The sequence below is a fragment of the Lygodium microphyllum genome, unplaced genomic scaffold, assembly GCF_053477565.2.
Source record: "Lygodium microphyllum isolate KBCC unplaced genomic scaffold, Lygodium_microphyllum_v1.1.10 scaffold_63, whole genome shotgun sequence".
Classification (NCBI taxonomy): domain Eukaryota; kingdom Viridiplantae; phylum Streptophyta; class Polypodiopsida; order Schizaeales; family Lygodiaceae; genus Lygodium; species Lygodium microphyllum.
This window is the reverse complement of record NW_028229546.1, coordinates 49556-74797: the sequence shown is the minus strand read 5'-3', so window position 1 is coordinate 74797 and position 25242 is coordinate 49556. Positions and strand designations below refer to the sequence as shown.

Genomic DNA, 25242 nt, shown 5'->3' with positions numbered 1-25242 from the left:
AAGAAAGATTCCTGAATGGGAGAGAATAAATCTAAGCAAATCCTTTGTGAAAACAAGCAAAATGAGATTGCAAAAGTGAAAAGAAAAGAGGATTATTTTATTATTCCTCACATCTTTTCCTTGTTTAAGAGAGAGAGAGAGAGAGAGAGAGAGAGAGAGAGAGAGAGAGAGAGAGAGAGGGCTAAAAGGCCCATTTTTGAGTTCATATTTTTCCTAATACATATATACATACATACATGTGTGTGTGCACATGCATGTATGTATACGTGTGTATACACAATCATATACGTTATACATATAGACACGTGTGTGTGTATGTATATATTGTATACATACATATAAATGTATGTATGTATAATATATTGGGTGTGTGCTACACATCAAGGGTTCGAGGACGGCACATATGGTCGATATCACGTAAGCATGTGGGGGGCCAAGGGTTAGGGCACACGCGTAACAGGTGTATGAGAGTTTGTTGCAAACGTTAGCGTTATGTGGCCCTACAGAAGCTTTTGTGGGAGGGGCTCCGTGTGTGCCACATGACCCTTCCCGCCGCTTGCCTTGTGCGCATGCTTCTGTTGATAATAGTAAATTGTAGAGAAATAAAGCACTCTAAAGTCTAAAGCTTTTTTAGTTTCCCGATTGGATCTTTGATTTTCAATCTTGATAGCCGGCCTCAAAGACGAAAAGGCTCTTTCTTTGCGCTAAAGGAACGTTCCAAACTGCGAGGTTCATTTTTGACATCCTACCTTGCCCTTTGACATTGAACCCTTCAAGATTAAAAGAACCTTGCTACCTTTGCAAAAATATGACATGGGGTCTTAGTTACTTGCCCTTGAGGCAATGATATAACATATTTTTGAGGGCAACATAGTCTTTACAAAAAAGCATTTTCGACGACACATGCAAAAACCTTTAACTCAAAATTTTAGAGGCATATTGGAGTCAAATTCTATGTATTTGCTATTCTTAAACCTGATGCTTTTCTAAATTTAAGATTTTTAAACCTTCTACTTTAAATTTTGAAGGTTGTTATGAAATTTTTGCAATTCATTTTAAGATAGACCTCGGATTCTATCCACCTAAGCTCCCTTCCACACATTTGACAGCTGAAATTCTTGCAAATGGAGTCCTATATAGACTTCCATGCAATGGTAGATTATACATAATACACTTGACCAACATTGAACAGGCTTTCATGGGGGATATTCAGTGCTGCGCTGTTCTCGCGGCATACACGGCGCAGGAGAGCATAAACATAGTCAAGTGCAAGCTTCTTCAGAAAACTTGAGTCTCTCCTGGCCCTCACAATCACATCTCCAAGGATGTGCACAACACCAGCCTCTCTAGCTTCATGCAAGAAAGCAAGATGATCCACCTCTGAATCCGAATCTTCCACAGGAACAGCAAATCGAACCCGCCGAATGGGTCGTCTCTGACTTGTGTTGTTCATGTCGATTGCCATCTCAGAAACTATGGAGTCAGCTGAACTCTCCAGTGTAAGAGAAGCCTCCGAGTCTTCTGGAGAATTGATGCCATCAGTTCCTTCTTCGGACACGGGATTGACTTCTGATAAGGCATCCTCTTGTATGAAAGCAGCCAAATGCCTCAAAAGGTTCTCTTCAAAGCCATCATCCCGCTTGTGCAGATCCTTGTATCCATACCTCGCAACACACCGATATAGACAGAGGTCCTTTGGTCCTATTCGCCGGATGAGGAATCTTTCAGCATGGGGAACAGTATTTACTGGGAGGTATTTGATGCAGGTAAAGACCACTATTGAATGCATTGCTGGTAAATGAGTCATAAAATGGGAGAAGATTGATGGAACCCCATGGGCTAGTTCTGTGTATATTAGCCCAATTCCAGGGACCCTCACAAGACCAAGGCTAGGACCCATGCCCAGAATATAAACCAGTGACACCTTATTCTGTACATCAAACTCGTACTTTTTAAGGGTCCCGTAATGCCATGCATACATGACAAGTAAAAAGAGAGCAGCAATAGCCAAAGGTGCCCAGCCACCCTGGTCAAACTTGAGAAGCACAGATGAGAAGAAGACTAGTTCAATGATCAAGCAGACCGAAACGAAAATGAGTATCAATATGACATTCGTCCGCCATACTAGGAGCATGACGAGAGCCATAAGTATGGTTGTCACAAGCATCACAACCACAACAGCAATTCCTGCACAAGGAAGACAAAGATGCAAGTGTCTGAGTCTTCTGCAAACTAGGCCGCATTGTGAAACATTTACGGATAGAAAACTAACCGTAAGCATTTCCAAGTTGAACAGTTGTCTGAAAACCTGCTGTCACGATTATGCACAGTACCATCAGTATCCAGTTGATTTCTGGAATATAAACCTGACCTGGAAAGTTATTAGATGTGTGAACCACCTTCACCCTCGGGAAACAACCAAGTGCAACTGATTGCTTGATGATAGAGAATGTGGCAGAAATAGTTGCTTGGCTAGCAATGATAGCAGCAATTGTTGCGATCACAAACATGGGCCAGTAAAGTGGAGCTGTAAACATGCAACACAAAAGACTTCAGAAAGCCCTGCAGCAAAAGTAATTAAGTGTAATCACTACTATCTTGAGTTTGAACTTTGTGCAACATCATGATAATGTTGGATTTGAGTGATTGAACTTTACATGGAATACAGTTGTAAAATGCCTGTTCCACACCATCAAGATTTTCGGATAGGAAGGCAGCTTGTCCAATATACGAGGCAAGCAAGCACGGAAACACCAAAAATGCGAATGCAACCTTATAAATCAAAAGCAAAACCAACTGAGAGAACTGCAGATCCTATTCTGAGTATTTAGCAGTGGCATATTCTAAATCATTTAAACTCGATAATGAGCAGACGCAGTTCAGCTCACAATAATCCAGCTGACAGACAAACCCTTTCCAATCTGAGTGTTCTTTCATTGACTTCTCATTTGGAGTCCCTTTAATACCTGAACAGGCAATGGTGAGAAATGTCCGAGATCTGCATATAATGCTTCAGTCCCTGCAAATTTTCAATATTAAGATCGAGAACATCATGATTAAGATTGTGAGGTATATTTGACATCCTAAATATCCCACCAGTTATGCTGAGAAGTATGCCTCCTAATGACAGCCAGCTTTGCACTGTGTGTGTTGTGAAGTATCGGACCAGATAAACAGGTGAAAATGCTCTCAACACCGAAAAGTCGTGCTTGATTATATTGTACAGTCCAATGGAACCAATTGCCAGAAACCAAATTAGAAGGGCTGGGGCGAAGAACCAACCAACTCTGTCTGTGCCAAAACGTTGCACACTAAATAGAACCACTAAGATGGCACATGCTATTGCTATGACGTGATCTGCATCAACAAGGTTTGTATCAAAACTATCAGTGATTTCTGAATATTGAATGCATAGTGATTCAAGAAGTTAATATTTTAAAACCCTCACCATTTTTCATCTGTGGATACTCAACTTTGATCCCAGTTACAGAAGAAAGGACTGCAAAAGGAATCATAGGCCAGTTAGTACACATCCATGGATAAAGAAAAATATGAGGATAAACAAAAATGCGCATAGCCAAATCTTGTACTACAAGACAAGTGGAGGAAAGGCCTTGTAAGCTCTGAGAAGATGTGGCAAAGGCTGTGCACAAGTGTGCATCATATTCTAAGAAACTACAAGAGCTTCCAGCTACATGAAACCAGCCTCAACTTCTACAGCAGTTCCAATCAACAAGAGGCACTGAAAATCTATTGTTCAATATGGAGACCCAAGTTCCTATCATCTATCAACACGTTTTTACGGTATCAGATTAACAAGCAAAGTTCACCTAGATAGCATCAACATAAGGGGATAAAGATGTAAGCAGAAATTTGCAGATACAACAGTCTAATATAGACTTTGGTTTAAAAATCTCAAGCTTGATGAATTTAATTGACAGTCTTTACATTGCGAAGAAGGCTTGATGAGCCATGAATGATACCTGAGATTGCAGGTGTCAAAATACCATCTCCTATAAGCATACTAGTGCCAAGAAGCACCAGCAAAACAAGAAAATTTTGTATATATGGCTTCGTTTCTAGATGCTCTTTAGCCTTTCCTGCTAATGACTTCTTATCTAAATCTCTGCTACTATATGTTGTTAAATTCTGGTCTGTAGGATGTAGATTAGGAATTGTCTTGACCTTCGCATGGCGACAAATCAAAGAATAGAGTGCAAATGTGCCTCCTGCAATACAGGACAAATACTAAGGCAAATAAAACTGCAAAATTGAACTCCAAACAAAGTATGTAGAGTCTTTGCAAGTACCTTCCCCATTGTCATTTGCTCTCATCACTATACAAGTATATTTGATCAATGGTATAAGTGTCAAGGTGTATATAATTAGCGAAAGAACCCCAATAAGATCTTCCTTCTTTTCAATGCCTTTTGGAAATGTGCTGTTGAATACATACAAAGGAGAGGTACCGAGATCACCATATACCACTCCAAGACTTTGAAAGGCAAACCGCAAGAAAACTAGTGAAGATAAGGCCTGAAAACAAAGGGTTTAAAAGTCAACAAATTGAACATCCACTAAAGTGGAATAAAGTTTAACATTGTAAGTTGGTGACAAAGTTTGGTACTCTTCATTACATTTAATCAATAACACAATGAACCGTATGAAAGATAATACTGAAAGAAATATCTAGACAAAAGAGGCACAAGAACAAGGCCACTAAGGTAAGGAGGTGTAAAAATTACAATCACAGCATACAAAATCTAACAAGGAATAGAGAGTACACAGCAAATAAGAGAAGAACAAAACTTTCTTTAACTTCAAACAAATTGATACCAGATGGCTTTGTCCACCCGTGCACTTTCACTCTAAAGCTTAGATGGCGATCTATAGATAATACATGAAGAGCTTAAGACTAGCTAAAAGAACTCAAGCTAGGTGATGGATAGATAATAATGTCTCTAGAGGGGTCTCCCTTTTATAGCCACTGAAACCGGTTAGATCAGCCTATTTGACCTACCATATTATAAACCTTCCCTAGTCAGCAAGAAAATATTGCATTTACTGTTGGGCCAGACATGGTTGTGTTATGAGCACAAAAAGTGCTCTTCGAGAGCGAGGAGATTGCTCTCACAACTTACAAGAGAAGAATTTGAAAGAGAAATCGAATTAGAACTTGATTGCAAGATAACTCGATTACGAGAGAATGCTCACAACAGTGTGGCTTGATTACAAGACAAGACTCCATACATGACAAGACTAGAACAAGACAAGAACCGGAAGAGGACTTACCTTGTAGGAACCTCACAACTGGTGTTGGCAAGACTAAAGGGCTTATAGCCCATGACCTATTTACACTATAGCCTAGGAAGGTTAAGGGGAACACATGTCATTACAAGAGGATGCCGCATGGCATGACATGCATGTTGATACATGGCATGACATGTATGTTGACACATGACACGCTAACATCAATGATAACATAAGCGATGATGCTGACATCTAGAGTGTCTTGGAATGTCCTAGAATGTTCTAGAATCTTCTAGAAAACAAGATTCTACCAGCTTGCATATAAACCAAGGGCCATTCTTGCTTGAGCGTTCGTTACATTACCCCCTTCTAGAACCGAGTTCCACGAGGGGTGGTGGTGTGCTTTTGAATAGGCCTTGGCTTGGTTGGGTGATGAAGATGAAATTAGCAAACCTTAACAAGAGCTCTTTGAAGATGTAAGTGTGGTTTCCAAGTTTGTTCACTTGCATCATAGCCCTTCCAATAGACAAAATACTATAGTCTACCTCTTGAAATTCTCAAATCAAGATTTTTTCTACTTCATATTCTTGGTGATCTTCAATTATGATTAAAGGCAATGGCTTTGGTATTCTTCCAAGGATATTGAATGTATGACATGGCTCCAAAAGTAAAACATGGAATACAAGATGGATTTTCATGGACCAAGGAATTTGGAGATGATGGGAGACTGGATTTACTTGGCCGAGAATCTTGAAGGGCCCAAGTCGTTGATAATCCAGTCTGTGGGAGGGGTGAGAAGAGCATAGATCACGTAGAAGAAGCCAAACTTGATCCCCAATTTTGTATGATGCATGTTGCATGCGAAGCTTATCTGCATTTCTCTTATATTCCTCTCAAGCTTGTTTAATCTGCGCTTGCAACTCTTTATGAATATCAAAGAGGTATTGAGCTAACTCTGTAGCAGTTGGATTCTTTTCCTATGATCTTACATGATTGTCTATCCTTGGGTGTTGATCATAATTAGCAAAGAATGGTGTGAATTGAGTGGAAGCATGGGAGGGATTACTACATGCAAACTCAACAAGGGGTAATAGATCCACCCAATTGTCTTGATGATAGTTGATTGTGCATCTAAGGTATCGCTCCAAAACTTGATTCACTCTTTTTGCTTATCCATCACTCTGTGGGTGATTGGCTGAAGAAAGATTTACTTGTACTCCTAGAAGTTTATAGAGGCTTCTCCAAAAACCAGACATAAACTCGGAGCCACGATCACAAACAATATCATCAAGTAACCTGGTACCTATTCCAAGAAGAGCCTTATTGTCCCTTCCCCATTAATACTCTTGGCTGTTGGGATGAAATATGCCATTTTTGTGAATCGATCAACCACCACCAATATGGAATCATACCCTCTGGAAGAAGGTAGTTCGGTAATGAAGTCCATGGATAAAAATGAACATGGCTTACTTGGAATAGGTAATGATTGAGGAAGACCATGAGGTTTCCACGTTTGCAACCACCAATAATCCCTTGAAACCAGCTTGATTGTCTTGTTAACCCCAAAATGCCCTACTAAGGGGAGATCGTGTCTCTTTTTGAGCATATACACTTGCAAAGGACTAAGATGAATATAGAGGAGTCCTTTATAATAGAGCAGCCCATCAATGTCTTAGAAATCCCTTTGAGTTTGTTCTTGGCCTTGATGTAATTGCCTCCTTATGTCCTTGGTGATTGAGTCTTTGGTAATTTCCTTCTTAACCTTTGATAAGAATCCAAAGTCTTCTGGGGCTTTGCTAATAATTGCCCTTAACTTCAGTTGCTCAGGTTTCAAGATTATGAAATTTTGTTGGTCATGGGCTTCATCACTTTTCTTGTGTGCCAAGTAGGATCTTCAAGACAAAGCATCTAGCTTCTCTTGTTAGTAGCTAGGCCTATAGATAATGATGAAGTCAATTTTGGATAGGAAACTACTCCATCTTACTTGGCCATGATTGAAGATACGAGAAGTTATAAAATATTTCAGATTCTTGTGATTTGTATGTTGAGCTAACAATGTACTAGCTTGACTTAAACAACCCCAAAACATGCTTAATTAATGAAGAAAACCTTGTATTATAAAAAGAAACGTGATCCTAGCGAGTTACCGTGTCCCACATGCAAAACCCTAATTTAGGAGCCCCAAACTTTCTATAAATAGGCATGCAGCCCACCACTCTCCCCAATCTCATTTTTGTAGGTTTCAAGAGCCGTATCTCTACTGCCCACACCCTATTTGTGGAGGACATCGTAGTCAAATCTCCCCCAGTCATTTGCTACCACCTAGTGTCCGATTACAGCCTTCACCAACTATCTCCGGCTATTGCCTAGTACCTTGGAGCTGTTGTTTACTATTTGAGTGCTGTGTTTGATGCAGATATTAGCATCTGGTGCTATTGCCAGCAAATTGGAGTTGTTGCCCTGATCTTCTCTCTCCTCAATGGGCTGCATTTACAATTTTTGGCTGCCGCCTTGATCTTCTCTCTCCTCCACAAGCTACGTTTGCATGTTACAGCTGTCACCCAATTTTTCTCTCTCCTTAGGTACCTACGTTTTTAGTCTTTCTCTCTCTTGGAACTACCATTTTCATCAGATTTAGCCTTCCTTGGATGCATTTCTTGGTGTTCGACACTCCAAGGATATCTTTGCTGCAATTCGAGATCCGTTTGGAGTACGACAAACTCTATAGCTCATAACCTCTGCCTTGATCCCAGAGATATGAGAGTTCAAGATTCAGTATTCATTGCATAGTGTGTTTGCTGCATGAGCACTATATATTCATTATTCATTGTATTGATTGTCTCTGAGTTACCCTAACCCTGACTATGTTTTGTGTTTATTAATTTGTGCTATGGTATGTTTAGTTTCGTATTTTTGTGTTTAGAGCATTTCTTCACATGGTATCAGAACTAGGTACTCTCTGAGAAACCTTGGTCTTTGATTGGAAAGCTCATTCGCAAAAGCAAAAATAACAAAAGGGTCAGATAACTTTGAACACATTCACAACACCGCTCCAGTCTCCACAGCCAAGCATGGATAGAAATGATCAAGAGTGGGCCTCTCAGCCTGCTACTACTCGATCTGATATGGGTAGAGAACCATCGAAGTACCATGGAGTCCACAAACCATATCGAATTTCTGCCACTAATGTCATCCTTATGCATAGAGCTTAGGTAGGAGGTTGAAGGTAAGCTTGAGTTTTCTCCTTTGAATTCAGTGTACTGAACTAATGATCTTGCAAGAACTTTGGAATCTACATTATGGACTAGCCATCTACAAGTGGAACCTGGCTCGGATTACACATCACTTCAACAGTACTTCTTTTCTCCAATGCCAGTTGAGAACCCTATTATTTCAGATTCTATGCCAATTGATTCTTTATTTTTTGTTGGATTGGGGGATGCTCATCAAGAAGGGACTCTTCAAAACAAGCTTTGGTTTGTGAGTAATGAGGAAGACACGTATTTCTTTACGAGCTTAAAACTAGGTAAGAAGCTAAAAGAAGAACTTGTAGGTACTCCGTCCCTTCCTTTTTCTTCAAATGGTTTTATTTCTCATGGTCAATATGGAGTAGGTGCATCTTCATCTAGTGCATTTAATGGACAAAAGGAACCAACCATGTTTCCCACAACAACATCCCTCACAAATCCATTTGTGTTGTCACCCATCCCTCCCTTATCTTTTGCTCCACCTTCCTTTCCACTTCCATTAAGTGCACCACCTTATCACCACACACCACACCGGGGGGTTCTGCACATTTAAGCACAGCCTTTAGGACCCCTACATACCCATTTCTGAATGGAGTACTAGCGACAGAGGCTCATCCTCCCACACACACACTTTCGTCCCAAACATACTCGAGTGTGGATCATTTAGTATCGCAGTTTGCCGCTATGGCATTACCTAGTGGACCATCCAATCATTATATTGTGCTCCAACCAACATTTGAACAAGGGTATCGTGTTTCAATGCCTCCATCTACACCTACAGTATCATAAGGATCTATGTCCATTTTGGTACCTCCGCAGCAATCGGCACTCACTAGACATCAGTAGCCTATTTCTGTCTATCCATCTTTACCCCCTACTCCTTGTCCACCACCACCACCATCACCATCTTTTCCTCCATCTTATCCCATCTATCCATATTCACAAACACCTCATAGTTCTAGTTCTTGATTTGCCAAGCATGCATTTAATGACAAGACTCATTTCAATGGGTCAAACTACATCATTTGGTCAATTTTGATGCGACATATCTTAGACTCTTAGAACCTATGAGATTTAGTATAAGGGCTGGAAGCCCCGCCCTTGTTCCATATGAGGTCGTCCGCTCATGGAAGGCTCGTAACATCTCAACTAGTGTTGAGCTTATGCTGGGCTTATTGCCTGAGTTTCACTCTCAGCTTCAACATTTCGACTTAGCATCCGAGTGTTGGGTACACTTGATGAACCACTACGTGGCTCGCTATGGCATCAATTTGGATCATAAGCTTCAAATTTTCAAAATCACAGACAAGGATGACTTGAAAGTCAAGTTAGCTGAGTGTTGCTATCTCCTCATCGAGTTCTCAACCATTGGGGCTCCTAAGTTCTCGGACAATCAGGTTACCTTGTTTCTCAACAAGCTACGAAGAAAATATTTCCATTTTGTGTAGCAAGTGAATTCATAGCCTCAAATGCCCACATTTTATGAGTTTGAGTGTCACCTATTGTGTTATGCACGGTTATTTGATCAATTTCATAGCATGCCCTCGATAGAGGGGGCTCTAGTTGCATCTTGTTAGAGGGGGAAATAGGGCAAGAGCAAACAAAACTCAAATCAAAATCAAAATCAAAATAGGATTAGTGAATCCCAAGGAACCCCTTGTTGAGCTAAAATATGCATTACTTGCTGATTAGCCTCTTAAACAACCCCAAAACACACTGAAAATGCTCTTTTAGAGTAAAACCCTAAAATGGGGAGCGGTTCGAAAGAGTTCAATGGAAACCCTAAAATGGGGAGTAGTACGAGAAAGTTTAGTGAAAACCCTAATTTTTGGGGCGCCCTTCCACATCTATAAATAGACAGACTGCTCCCATTCAGCAATCATCCTTGTTTTGTAGGTTATACTAGCCCACACACCCTCTGCTGTTGTTGGCGCCCAGTTTCCAGCCTACTGCCCGCCTCCATCTGTTGTCCAGCCATCATCGACTGCAGCAGCCACATCATCTTCAGCCTGTCCATTGCTGTAGGCGACAGCTCTCAGCTGCTAGCAACTGCTCCAAACTGTCCCAAACTGCTGTTCAGCCTGCTGTCCATCATCTCCAGGGTCAGCCAGCCTGCATTTCCAGCATTGCAGGCCCTGACACTCTCAGACACTATTTCAGCTTGCTGTTTACAGCAGACTGTGCACAGTTTCCAGCCCCCGATCGGTGGTACGCTGCTGCGTTTACCAGTTTACAGCCTCCAAACTGCTGCATTTTGGTGACCAGCCTGCTGCCATTCACTATTCAGCACTCCTACACTCCGACTGGTGGTCATAGATTTGGGATCCGTCTTCGGTGGACGTCACACTCCGACATTGCTCTGCCCTTGAGCACACTGTACACTCTTACATTCATTTACAGCATTCATTCACTTCAGAGTTGTATTCCCTCTCTCCCTTCTTCTGTTTGTGTTTGAGTTTTAAGTTTTGCGTTTAGGGTGTGAGTTTTGAGTTTTGCGTTTAGGATTTGAGTTTTTCCCTCTGTGTCTGTGTCTGTGTCTTTGTGTTTCTATCGTGGTCGTATACTCTGTGTGTCCTCAATGCAAACCCTAGCAGTCTTCTTAACACCCCTCAATCTTCTCTCAAACCTAGATAGCAAAATGTACCTAAAAAGAATAGGTATTGTCAACATTGTCAAAAGGTTGGCCATTATGACAAGGAGTGTTGATCTAAGGTAAGAGGCACACAACCAAAATCCAAGAATTAGACCCTGCACCCTAGTTGGGTAACCCCCAACAAGGAAAGTAGGGCGGTGGCAACCCTCAATAGGAGCAGTGGTGAACCCAAACCCACACTACCACTGGTCAGTTTTCACCATCGGCAAACTACTCACCTCTAGAGGGTTTGTGTGACTGATCTACAAAGGCCCACATCGTCTCCTTAGAGACATCGGATGCGAGTCTTGTTCACATCTAGGAGTTGCCTCCTGATGAGGTGCCTGGCAGAGGCCCAACCGTCACAGCTGTGCATGTCAGTACCTGTTTGGCTTGTGGATAGTGGAGCTACCCATCACATGACTCCTAGAGTGGACATTTTTCACTGACCTAGTTCTAGATCTCACTTCGCTGGATGATGTTTCTATCATGTCTCCTAGCTTGGGGTAAACTTGTTGTCCGTTCAGCAACTTTGCCAGCTGGAGCGAGTAATTTTCTTCACTACGACCACAGTCCAAGTCCTAGACTCTCAAACTGACTTAATGATTGCTTAAGACAAGGCATAGCCTAATGGTCTTTACCACATGACACACTTTCTTACCTAGTCGACTACCAATGATTCGGAGTTCCATTGCTTCCAGACTATGGCCACCACATGTGAGTCCACGGACTTTGAGCATCTTTGGCATTTTCGCTTAGGGCATCTTAGCTACAACTCTCTTTACGAGCTGTCGTGTCAGGGGATGATTGAGGGCCTTTCACACCTAAAACTATCTCGAGAGGTTTGTAAAGCATGTCAGCTAGATAAAAAGCATTTCACTACCACCTTAAAGGGTGCATTGTACTTCTTTTTGATAGTGGATGATTTCTATAGATAGATGTGAGTGTACTTCCTAGAGTACATGCCCGATGCTTTCACTTATTTCAGTGCTTGGATATTGCTCGTTCATGACTAGATTGGTCATCGAGTGGGTACTATGAGGAGTGATTTTGGTGGCAAGTTTACCTCCCAAATAAATGCAAATCTGAAAATCCAAATTTACCTACTAATCTTGGACAATACACACACTCGATTGGCCCAAAAATTGGTGCCCCTTTTAGTATTTCTTTAGCTTTATTGAAGAAAAAGTTGATTTAAAATGGGATTCTCCCTATCCCCTTTGCAATCCAAAATCCTCTTATTGTCCAAAGTGACCAGCAAGTCTTCAATTTAATTTGCCCCTTGATTCGGGCACTCGATTAGCCTTCACCCACTTCATAGACAGTGGAAATGCCCCAAATTCAATGGTTGGCTAGTCCTCCACTTGAATTAAGCTTAAATTCATCTAGCATGCTTCCCAAGGCTGCTGCTAAACCCTAATTTCTGCTGTAAATTACGGTTTACAGCAGAGAAATTTGCAATTTCTCAACCTCCAAGGGTCCAAATGCTGAGATCTTCAGAGCAAGGCTATGAAATGGCTGGGAAATGAGAGAGAAAGCTGTAGAGAGAAAGAGTTTTGTCATAAAGAATGACTAAAAATCAGTCAAATGCAGCTACTGCCTTGCCACAACAGCTTGTAGATGCAAAGAATTGAAGAAAATTAGTCATTTACTGCTGTTGCCCTGTCTCAACAACTTGTAGATGCTATCACTTGCTGTTGATTGGTCTTCTCCTGCCCCTGGCTACCTCAGAAGGTCCTCCAAACGGCTGCAAATCAAACCAGCAGCATCTCCTCCCTCTCTCTTGCAAGCTGAAGACACTAAAAAATGCATCTCTCTAGCCTCTAAAGACGTTTTTTTGTCTTGCATGGGCATTTTTGACAAGTGGCAGCCTTCCCAAATGGTTTTTCCAGCATTAGCCATAATTAAATATTAATTTTCAATCTTTAAATACTAAAAATTAATCTAATAATTATTTCAGTGCCCTGAAAAATGATATGACTGGCCAATAATTAAAGTGACTAGGCAACTTCCATTCCCGAGTGTCTCTGCGCCATCTTTGACCAACTGACACTTATGGCTAAATGAATGACCTGGGCCAATAACTGGCACCAGATACCACCAGTACCTGTGTGGCATAACTTATAGCAACGTTTGCCTTGACATGTCGTGATTTCTTCGGATCCTGGGCTCGTAAATTTACTCTAACTCTAGTTACACCTTACATGTGCAACATTTACTTAATCATGTGATTAAAAATTAATCCACATGTTAAGTGAGGTTTTAAAAATACACGTCCTCATGACAGTTTTCTATGTCACTTAAGTCATATAGTGCATGTATATAAAACTTCCATACTTTTTTATATCTTGAATGAAACCCGTTTCTAGCATTTTACAAAACTCATATGAAACCTATGAAACCATTTCATACATCTCATTTCAAAAACCCTTGGCAACTATGGTTATAACCCTTCATATGGATACTTACTGCAGCTTTGAGTATAATGAACATGGTTTGCTTGAAAAATGTTATTTTTTTGCTTTTGAAATAAATGGGTATGACCTATATAGGTTGTAGAAATTGCAAATGTTACGTGGAGAACTTGATCACATGAAGTAATTGGCCCTTTGGAGAATGTTATTGCAATGTCTTTGGCCTTCCACCATCTCTTTGATGAAATGCAACTTTATTTTTTTGGCAAATAAAGTGTGGCTGATTATATTACTTCAGAAAAAACCTGAATACAAAGAAGTGATCATGCTCAACAGACTAGTTGGAGCTAATGCAAAGTCACAGATATATCAAGTATACAAGCCTCTCCTCATGGCGCGGTCTAGGGGGGGCAAGAAGCCATGGAGGGGGGGTGTATCGCCATCTGGGGTTGCCTGCCTACATCAAGAAAATTAGGTCCTGGCTGCCCCAAGTGCGCATAAAGTGAAAACAGAGCTCCTAATGAGCTCAAGATTTTCCCTGCACCTGGTCCCATCGGTCGTGAAGGAAGTGGATGATGGAGGTCTAGAGCTCTGCTAAAGTCGCATGCACAGAAAGTCTCTCCCCGCCAAGAACCTCCTAGCACCGGGTCTTCCAGATATGCCATCCAGTGAGGCTCCCTACAATCTCCCATACCTCAGAGCGGTCTGCTATGGACTCCAGTACCTGGAGGATGGGTAGGGCCTCCAAGTTGACCACTGTGCATGACCCAGCCTCAATAAAGAATATCATGTCCTGCATCCCAGCCTCATACAACAGGTGACGGCCCTGGCTGTCTGCCTGCTAGTAGCAAAAAGCTCCCCATGAGATATATCCAAGGCTGGGTGCTATACGGAGAAGGATGCGGCATGCTCCTCTCCACACAAGCTACGGCGCCTCACACGATCAAAGGTAGTGCTTTGGAGTTTCCAGAAACTGCTGTGTGCAGCATTTACACCCTCCATTCTTCTGCATCTGGGCTAACCAACTCCCCACCGCTAGGCCTCCATGTGCCACCAGCCATAAGAAATACGATACCCTCCTCGGCCTCCATTTATCTCATAGGCGGCACTAGAAAGTCCGTCTGAAGGCATTCGTGATGTTGTGCTCCGCCCAGTACCTACTACACAATGGCGCCCAGTCCATGTCCTCCTACATCAGTACGTATCTACCAATCCTGGATGTGTATTCTAGGAACCTCGGTGGCTTCTTGGTGACCGCAATGGCCGGCCATAGCCACTCTCATGGGTCCCACTCCAACTCGTCAAGTGGCTTGCCCTCCCAAATCCAGAGGCACCACTCTCGGAGCTCCTCCCAAAAAACATAGGGGTCCAGCCGCCATGTTTTTCCTTGAAGGCCAACCACCCGAATCCTCCTCCACGAAAGGACAGCTATCCCCTCATCTTGCTGCCCTCTATCAAGGGCCAGACGCCCCTCCTCCTGTACGGTGAAGAAGGTTCCATGTGGGGTGCCGCCCACTCTACTTGCCACCTGTAGGGGGATACCAGTTGGTGAGAACTTAGTGGCCCATACCTCCCCGGGCTCTATCAGCTCTCGTATTGGGGGGCCAAGCCACTCCTGAGATATTGCTGCGTCAATCTCTCTTCTCCTCAACTCAACCCCTCTCTAGCAACCTGATGCCCGTTGCAACACCTCCTCGTCCACCATCCTGTATACCTCCCGCCAGGTCCTAATGGTGCGAGCCGGGCCGGCCTTCCAACCACCCCACTAGATGTGGGGGTGTTTGCCAATCTATACCCCCTCCTGATCTCTGACCTGGGGGTTCCAAATCACCGGCTAATCTGCATAGCAAACACTTAGAAAACACAAAAAATGAACAAAATAATGAATCATGTGCAATGATAGCAAACACTCAGAAAACACAAAAAATGAATGAAATAATGAATCATGTGCAATGAATCATGTACAGAAAACACAGATGTAGAGGCAGCTGCCAAGAGGTGGGAGATTGGATGGAACAAGAGTGGTAGTCAAAAACGTAGGTGTTGATGGACAATTAGGCCTGCTGGCATCAAACACAGATGGTGTTGGTGTAGGCAAATAACTTGTGGGAAGGTTTTCCGTGCAGCAACAATTGCGGATTTGTGTGTGTGTGTGTGTGTGTGTGTGTTGGGGGGCGGGGGGGGATTGTGTTGGTTAGCGGGGTTGATTTATTCCTGTCATGCGCACATTTATTTATTCATAATATATGAAATAAAAAGTAAATTTCCACGTATTGAAGAAGGCTGCATAGCATCCAATCATCCCTGTCCTAGTGTTTCAGACATTGCCTCATAATTTGGAGAACTTGGGTTCAAACCTTTTGAATATTATTAAGTAATTGTATTTTGCAGATCTCAATTTCTCTTTGTCTTTTATACATCAATTTCTCTTTGTCTTTTATCCCTGTCCTAGTGTTTCAGACATTGCCTCATAATTTGGAGAACTTGGGTTCAAACCTTTTGAATATTATTAAGTAATTGTATTTTGCAGATCTCAATTTCTCTTTGTCTTTTATACATCATTTCTCCGGTTGAGTGTTTTTGGTGCGTGCGAGTGGCAAGGACAGATACATGTCAGTATCCTACAGAAAATGACAACTGTTACCGCAAGTTATTTACTTGTGGTAAGGTTTGTCATGCAGCAGTAGGTACCCGCAAGAGAGCCAGTTGTTGACCATGTAGGCAACAGCTGAGGGAGCTCCTGGGTGGCCTTAGTAGGCTGCAAATGCAGGGTCAGACCTGTTGTTGATGGAATAGATCACCTGGGAGGCAAGATAGGAGATGAAACACAGTAGGAATGTGTGCTAAAGCAAGTTGCTGGGGTGGAGAGAGGTCATGGCCAGCAGGGCGAGATGTTTATGATGATGGTCAGGCTGAGGAAACACTCCAAATCAGGTTGCTTGCATGTAGAGACCTTGAACAAAGTTGTGGCAGCACTTGGGTAGACTCCACGAACTAGTGTGGACAATAGTGGAGATTGCTGAGGGGTGAACTGACCTAAAGAGGAATGAATGAAGGATGAATGAATGCCCACAACATAGGGATTTCAGTGCATTTGTCCTGCCATGTGAAATAAGTACCAGTAAATACAAATAAGCCTTTTTGGGGCTGTTGATGAAGACCTAAAATAAGTCTTAACATGCTACAATTAATTGTTAATGTATGTGACCTTCTTAGGCCCAAAAAGGTGCCCTAAGAGGAGCAAGAGACATTATCCACCTCCATACAACATTTAAATGTATGGCTAATATAAGCACAAGAGGATTCCCAAGTAAGGATCGTCATGTGGCAAGAGTCTCAATGACAAGGGTAATCAGGAGTTGAGATGGAAGCAAAATGCAGCCCACCCTACCTATACAAAACTGAAATAGAAGCACCTGTAATCCAAAGCTCCACCTAGGAGGAAACCTATGAGGAAGAACAATAGACAAGGGTGAAAGTTGAGAGTGCTTGAAAAATTGATCTCAAAAGAGAAGCCAGTAGCTTCATAAAGAATGCGAAGGCGTGCCTGATCCTAGGCATTGAGACAGAGGACAACTATCCCCATCTCTATGCTGGACAAGATGCAAAAGCACAGCCACTGTCATGGCTCAGACATCCGAGGCTCCAATGGAGGTAAATCTTGTAGATCCTGGGTAATCAATAAGTGTGCAAAAGGACTGCACAATGAAGAGTGACCCCCTATGAAACTGGAGAAAGAATATTCCCCTTTGAAGGCTCCTCTAGAAGAAATAGGGAGTCTAGGAGAAAGGGGTGCCACAGATGACCTACTCAATGCCCCTATTGAAGTCAGTGTCCGTGGAGTCATACAAAAGAGTGGGAATGTGCAACTCTTGCAGAGTCATGGGTGGACGATAGCCTCTGTCTCACAATGGAGTTGATTGTGGAGCCAAAGGTGGTATTTAAAAGCATCTATCTTTCATTGGAGCAAACCATGAAACTAAGCACGATGACAAACATAGCAGTAAAGAAACGCATTTTGAGACTTCCAAAACGTTTCTACAAGTAGAAAATGTTTCTATGAGTAAAAAACATTAGGTTTTTTGAAAGACAACTATGAAGCCTGACTTTAGGAAATGTCATACGTTGCTATGGGACCTTAATTGGGGCCTTTTTTAACCCTTCTTCTATGCTCCTACTATCACACATTGCTTTGTTGTGTGTGGATAACAATGACTTCTCAGCCCACCAGAGTTGATTTTGGATGAGAGACTTAGTTTTCTAGCATTTTGTTCAGTTATCGGACTTTGTCATTGTAGTATCTATTCTTGTCTCAAGAATAGATTATATGACTCTAGTCTCATTTATGAGTTATGTAAGATGTATATTGATTAATTTTGGATCTTGACATTTTGTCATTTTGTTTTGGAATGAGAATCATGATGTTGCAAGTTAACCCACTCCACATTGCACATGGGCTATGTAACATCTCTATTTCAATTTTGTGTGATATGTATTATGAATCGTTATGTCTCAAGTCTGAATCATATTATAGCTTGTCTAAAGACTAAAATTGGACATAAATCAATAATGGATGCATATTGTGTTATTCTCAATTGATTCAAATAGCAAAGCAAGGGAACAACCAACAAACACGTCAACAACAGCCATAATCAATGACACACTAGAGGATGGATGAGAATGCTTTGTCAAGGGAGTGAAATGCAGTCCTCTAGGCATGGGCATGTTAGAGAAGACACCAGTGTCAAGGTCTCAAGGGAGCCAAAGATCTAATGGAGGCTATGATAGAAGGAGTACCTCTTGATTGGAGGACAGATAGAAACACTTCTCAGACCTGGGTTGGTCTCTTCTCTAGAGAGGACATTCTTCTAGTAGTCATTGCTACTAGCAGCAGAGGCATGACACTTACTTTTATGGTTGAGGAGAATGGCCGCCTCCAGCAAGAGGACTTGAACCGCACAGAATCCACAAGATGCTCTAGACAAAGGATCAGAGTAGTGGCACACTATGAGATGAAGTGGTACATTGACCCAGACCTAGCCACTTGCATGTTAAATGGATAGAGACATCTGGGCTTATCAAAGAAGGCCTCTCCAGAGATTACAATTGGATCCAAGAGAGTGTGTGTGTAGGGATCCATTTCTTGATAGGCCATGTGACATAGCCTTCTTTGGTTATTGTACTAGGCTAGGGGAGGAGGATTTAGATGAGCAAGATCAAAGCATAGCTAGCAATCACCTCCCATTAGCATAGACGAGGCAACTTGGATCATTTCTTATCATATTTTTGGAGGGTAGATGTCAACTTTAGGCCTAGGAAGATATCCCTCTTTCTGTGGCTATTAGCCTATAGGAGCTCAGAATTTCACACTTGGCTTGGATATGGTAGAGACCCAATGGCTATACTCCATGCTCATTCCATGGCATAGCAAAGACCATGGTTGCAACCGGGGGGGCTATAGCTTGGGCCATAGAGAGGGGCCTTGCATGTGGTTGTGAGGATGTTCAGGGGAGCATTTCTTTTCTCATCATTGGGCAACATTTGAGCAAGATTCTCACTCCAAGTCACTAGCATGCACAATGGATGTGGGCATATTGTCATAGATGGAGTTGATTGATAGTATTATAGCTTGGTACATTTGAATTGCAAGGTGCAGCCATGCTGCAGACCTTTAGGATATATCCAGAGCAGAGACTCTTTCCAGGATCTAGGTAGAGATCATCCACATTTTCCATGGCAGAGAGAAGATGCAAGGTGACCTAGAGGATTAGGAGGAGGAGAGAGGCCTTTCTACAGACCTGGGAGTCCGGCCCCTTTTCCATGCTGCCTCTCAAATGGTATGGCATTATAGCCAACTAGATTTGTTATTTACATAGTCATTATATTTGTGATGTACTTAGCTACACAAAGATCTTTGTACTTCGTAGTATATCTCAAGTGGATTTTCTCTTTCTCCCCTTCCTTGGCCAAATTGACCTCCTTGACCTTGGTGGGCCCTTCTATTGGTTCATTGGCTTGCCCCTGGCATATGGCTCCCAGCAAGATCACTACCCTGTCACCCTGTTTGAACTTTGTGAATCACTTTGGTAGGTCTTGCAACATTCTTTGCTCATCAGCTTGTGGCTCCTTGGGCTACTTCCTTCTATCCTCCTTTAGCCTTCGGTGTCTTAGGTGAACGGGTAGGTTCCCCTAGTGCATCTAGTCTCACGAGATTGAGGTATTTCGGGATCACTATCTAAGCTTACTTTCGACTCAGAATAGAACTCTCTGTCTTCACTAGAAGAGGGAGTCTCTCCTGGAGGTCGCACCTTAGAGGGTGAATCCGTCCTGAATAATGGTGCGGCACTTGGTTGGACTAGGCTTGCTTGTTCGTAATCTATCACTCCTATGTGCTCCAACCATCCATGTGTATGACTCCTTTCTTGATCCTAAAAATGTTTCTCTTGCTTGGTTTGGAGTCTGCGCTAGAAACTCTTAGGGAAACTATGAAATTCTAAAACTTGAGAGAAATCATGAGGAATTTTTCAACATGGACTTATTAAGAACTAACCCCGAAAAATTAGTCAAGGATATAGTTTAATCTAGAAGCTTTGATAGAAGATTTTAAGACCGGAAATATCTCTAAGTTGAAGAAACAGCCTTAAGGCCAAGAAACTTGGTTATAAGAATGTCATTATAAAACTTAAACTGAGAGGTTAGAGACCCCAAAATCCAGATGCCCTAGGGGAAGAGCTCACTGCGTGAATTTCAAAGGTCGATTGCTACGAGATTAATCATCACTTGAAAGTTGCATGAGTGTTTGAAGTCATAATTTCTTGGAAAACAATGTTTGCATAAACTTATACATTAATTGATTTTGTTTTTTTATTGTTCACTACAACTCATGCAATGTCTTGGACCCATCAAAGAAAGTTCCAAATATTAAATCATGTCCCCATGACATATCCCCTCCTAGAAAATGGCAAGCATCCTTGATTGCATCCTAGTGTGACAACTGAAACATGGCAGCCTTACCTTGACAATACCTCTCAAGAACAATTTGAGAGCATCCAATTCATAAAGGACATGAGCAACTTGGATGATGATGCCCTCTCCATCACTCCTAGGATAACATGAAAGGCTCTCCATAATCATGATGAGGAGACTTGCCACATCTTCTATGGTGCCCAAGTCTGGCTTTCATAAAAGCATGTTGGACACACCAGAAAAGGACCAGGCCTTGTACTTCTTGAAAGACAATGTCTACTCCTTAAATACAAAGTGAAGTACAAGCTCACATGCACAAAGCCTTGTCAAGCCAAGTGTGTCATTTGCATTTCAATTCTTTCCCCTATGCACTACAATTCTGCACAAGTACATTCTTGTTGACTATTTCTGTTGCATTATCTCTACATCCATAAAAGTGGACACTCAGCTATAATCCAACATAGACAAACAAACTCCCAAATTCAAGCTTATACATCCATTTTTACTTTGTTTTAACGAAATACTGTAATCTTTTCACAAGCAAGGAAAAGTGCAAGCAATCTTCATTCTCAAAGAAAACACACAAAAGAAAACTGTGTGAAGCATGTCTCAATGCATGACTGCATAATGAATGTTGAGAATTGTCTCATGATTCATGACCAATCGAGGATACCACATCCAATCCCATAACTAGACGTGTTGTATTCAGGAACAATTAAAAATCCTCTTACATAATCTCATCTAATGAACTGTACATAGGCAATCCATCCATGTTTATCAAGTAACTGATGTATCTTATTCATCAAATTGGTAAACTATCAATATTAGGTCAAATACCTCCGGTGTAGCACCTTTTACTAAGCTAGCTTTTCAGGACTACATTCATGTTCAAAGTCATGGGTGGTGACAAACACCTTGCTTTGATAACAAAGACAGGCATGTGAAATCCTCTGGCTGTCACAGAATCACAGCAATAAGAGAAGATTGTCTGACCAACCTGGCAATGGATCAATTTAGCAAGGCCAATATTGATACAAAGGTGCACGCTAATCACCACCCTCTAACTATGTCATAGCTCAAGCATGTTAGAGCATTAACTTGTCACGATCTCAAAGCAGCCTCACTGCAACAACCTTCTCCGCTTGCCACAATGTCTACCTAAAACAGCTTGACACTGGATATGCAGCTTGTCATCCAGGATAAATGGTTTAGGCATAATAATCAGCTTGTCTTAGCCTTCACATTAACTGCACATGCTTTGCTGCCATCTTCTGTCAGGTTTATCTATAGACAGCAGAGATCTATATCAATCTCCTTGCCTCATTCTTCAGGTAGGCACTATTGAAAAGGACGACTTGATGACAGGGATTATCACGACATTTAGATTTAGCCAACATAGATCCAAATGGCAGTATCAAACTGTCTTCCAAACATATATTCAGTATTCTGGATCAGATGCAGATGCAGATGAAGACAATAAAGATTAAAGGAGGCTAGGAAGGAGGAATCTAACACATATTCTAATCAAGTACCCCAAACTAACAAGCCTAACACCAAAACAATATTCTAATCAAGTACCCCAAACTAACAAGCCTAACACCAAGGCACTGTGATGTCCCCAAGACTGTCAAACTGGCAGGCTAGAACAAGAAACTCTAAGCCCAAGGGATTCTAATTATCACCTAGACTCTAGTGCGCTCACAAGAAGAGATGCCTAGGAATCTCACATGATTTGAGTCTCTCTCTCTCTCTCTCTCTCTCTCTCTCTCTCTCTCTCTGTGGGTGTGTTGTGAATTAAACTGACCTTTGGTCCCTGAGGTAAGCCACGAACAAGTTCGACATCACCATCAATAGGAGGGTCGAGTTGATGGTCAAGCTGTATAATCCTCTCAGCATTATCATGACTTGTACTATTGCTTGATTGGCCAAGCATGAAACTATCCATAGCCAACTAGAAATCTAAACAAGACAGTGTAGCTCCATTAGATATACATATAACCGCTCATAGGATACCCAAAACACAAGTAACAAAACTTGAGAAGGAATCTAGTGACAGGTATAGCTAAAATGGCATTGATGATCATGATGTCTTTCTTACTATAAATGTATATCTTGCCCATTAGTTTCAACATATCTATCCTTAAGCTTCGTATTAAATCAACTACTTAGATTGCCAACTAAGTACAGTAATTTCATGATTTTAGTGTCCCCCAATTCAACAATGACATCTAGTGTAAGACATCTTTGTGTAGCATAGAGTTCCGGAGTGTATAGCTTGCCAATACCCTTGTCTTATTATTGAACTAAACCACATAAAGGGCAAGGAAGATCAAATGTAAATAAGATGGAATGAGAGAGAGAGAGAGAGAGAGAGAGAGAGAGAGAGAGAGAGAGAGAGAGAGAGAGAGAGAGAGAGAGGCATGTGAGTGTGAGCTAGTTGTTAGTCTTATGTTAATCTATTGAACTTGACAATGTACCATTCAGTCTCAAGGACAAGAGATTTTAGACAAATTTCCTCTGTAGTTCCCACATTGTGAATTATGACAACATGATACAGCTTATGCGAGGGAGGGAGGCACCTGATACATAGCTAGGTATGCGATTCTCCCTCCTGATACCTAGCTAGGTATGCGATGGCGCCATGACATAAGCTCATGATGTTGAACTCTATAGGGAAAAGCAAGGGAAAAGACCCCCTTCTCCCGCATGGGATTGAAATGTCACAAACTTCTTGTGGTTACACTCGCCATTCACAGTTCACGAGCTTACTACAATGCAGCCCACTCATGAGATTACTTTAATGCAGTCTACTGAAACCACAGGAACAAAAAAAACAGCGACTACTATTTATAAGCAACTTCAGTCACATTGAACTCACCAAGCTTTTGGGAAGCGGAATTATAATTACGTCCGCCAGTTCACGGCGCCAGCGCCAGCTTGTGTAATTTGTTTTGTGGGCAAATGTCAAAGAACAAGCTGGGTGCCTTCCCTTCTCGCACAATTCTGAGATAGCTCGGATGATTCTTCGGAGTCACGTGCATACACGATAATATTGTTATGGTGATTGTTGCACGCATATTCTTCTTCTGGCATGCCTCGGTCCAGTGGGCTTGGCTGTGTCGTGTCGTCGACTACGTCCAGCGCCGTCCGCTTTCATGAGGTTGCTTGCATGCTTTTTAAGAGCCTCGTGCTGCTTTTTGCCCCGGGAGCCTTCTTGTCATCACCTGCTGGCCGCATTATCATCAATCAGCCATGAATATTTTGTACTACTGTTTATTCTGTTTCGGGAGAAACTTTAACCTATTTTCATTGCTTACATGGCACACATTCAAAGAATCCAAGCCAGCTATTATAAGCAAAAGCAATTTTATTTTATACAATGCTATTTTGCACTAGAGTATCCACTAAAAACCTAGGTTTAATGTAGAATGATTTGCAAACTTTGAAGTATTATCTTTAAAACCTATTGATAGAACGTTTGGTGAATTTTTTAGAAAAGAAGATAAAAATTATATGCATGTAAGATAAGAGTTAAGTCAATAAATAAATGATAATACTGATCGGATATAAGATTTTAGGAATGATAAGATCTATGCAAAAGATATATGAATTATATGAAGTAGGATTTTAATTAATTTTAATGTAATATAATAACCATATAATATATAAATTTATATTTGTAAGCAAGTATATTAGAGTCATGACTCATCAATCATAACCGTTCAGACTGCTACTAAGAGTGTGATGCAAAAAAGATTGAAATAATCTTTTTTTTGCAATGTGATACTACTATATTGATTGAAGTAAGGTGTTGTATTTAGGAGTGTAGTAAGGCTCAGGACCAAAGGATAGTTGCCCAAGGTTGTTGCTCTTCCATATGGTGAATGACGTGAAAGCAGAGTCACTTAGCTTTTAGATCTAGTGGCTCAAGCCTTGCACCTCCTTCAACCTTGTCCATGGTAGTCATATCCCATCCTATTTGGGGCATCCTACTAGAGCTATCTTTGCCCCATAAGAGGTGCCTAAAAGCCTTTTCTATGCAGGCCCATGATACATTATTGAAAACAAACAAAGAGGCCATGGATATTGTCGTTGAGGCTAAGAAAGTCCCGATCACATTGACCTTTCTTGCAAGTGTCATAATCCATATTCTAATAGGTGCTCCTCGTATCGGATAATCTCCCTAGGCTTGATGGTTTTGAAACCATAGCTTAGCATTGAGGTTGCGGGTCCCCCCACATAAGTGGCAACAATTTAGACTTGGTAGATTAATGATAGATGAGGAAAGCTTAGCAATGGGTACAATTCAACGAGTTTGCTTAGATTGAAATAATATTTGGTGCGGGACTCTAGTTAAAACATAATTTAGTTTAATATGTGTTAATGGGTATTAGATACTATTAATGATTCAATGGGTACATCAGGCTGAGCAAAACTGCCAACGTGGACAATATCTAAAATAAATTTTTAAATTTGTTTTGTTTTTTAATTATTAAATGTGTGTGTGTGTAGAGAGAGAGAGAGAGAGAGAAAGAGTTTTCAGTCTCCAAATTAATGTTCATTAAAAATTGAGGTTTAATGTAAAATGAATTGTAAAATTTTAAAAACTACCTTCACATTTTAAAGTAAAATTTTTATACTTTTTAACTTTAGAAAAAAAATATTTTTTAAAATGAAAAATATATATAATTTGACTTAAAATCCCTCCAAAATTTTAAGTTAAAGGTTTTTT

General features: G+C 41.3%; 1 protein-coding gene and 1 pseudogene across 1 annotated transcript; both read right to left on the bottom strand.

Moving 5' to 3' along the window:
• Window positions 1-1009: 1009 nt before the first annotated feature.
• Window positions 1010-23756, bottom strand: LOC148008842 (potassium transporter 10-like). The gene is made up of 10 exons (XM_087673986.1): window positions 23389-23756; window positions 22315-22469; window positions 4311-4536; window positions 3984-4229; window positions 3449-3499; window positions 3097-3357; window positions 2967-3019; window positions 2658-2772; window positions 2273-2527; window positions 1010-2187 (listed from the first exon to the last, which is right to left on the bottom strand). The coding sequence occupies exons 2-10, from the start codon at window positions 22453-22455 to the stop codon at window positions 1160-1162; spliced, it is 2376 nt and encodes a 791-aa protein (XP_087530112.1). The 5' UTR covers window positions 22456-22469; window positions 23389-23756; the 3' UTR covers window positions 1010-1159.
• LOC148008843 (uncharacterized) lies at window positions 5620-6110 on the bottom strand (annotated as a pseudogene).
• Window positions 23757-25242: the final 1486 nt, after the last annotated feature.

Coding starts and splice junctions, on each gene's coding strand:
- LOC148008842 (XM_087673986.1), bottom strand. CDS start 22,455: ATGGATAGTTTCATGCTTGGCCAATCAAGCAATAGTACAAGTCATGAT. Junction 4,537..22,314: donor GCTTACCTCAGGGACCAAAG/GTCAGTTTAATT, acceptor CTTTGTTTTCAG/GCCTTATCTTCACTAGTTTT. Junction 2,528..2,657: donor ATTTTACAACTGTATTCCAT/GTAAAGTTCAAT, acceptor GCATGTTTACAG/CTCCACTTTACTGGCCCATG.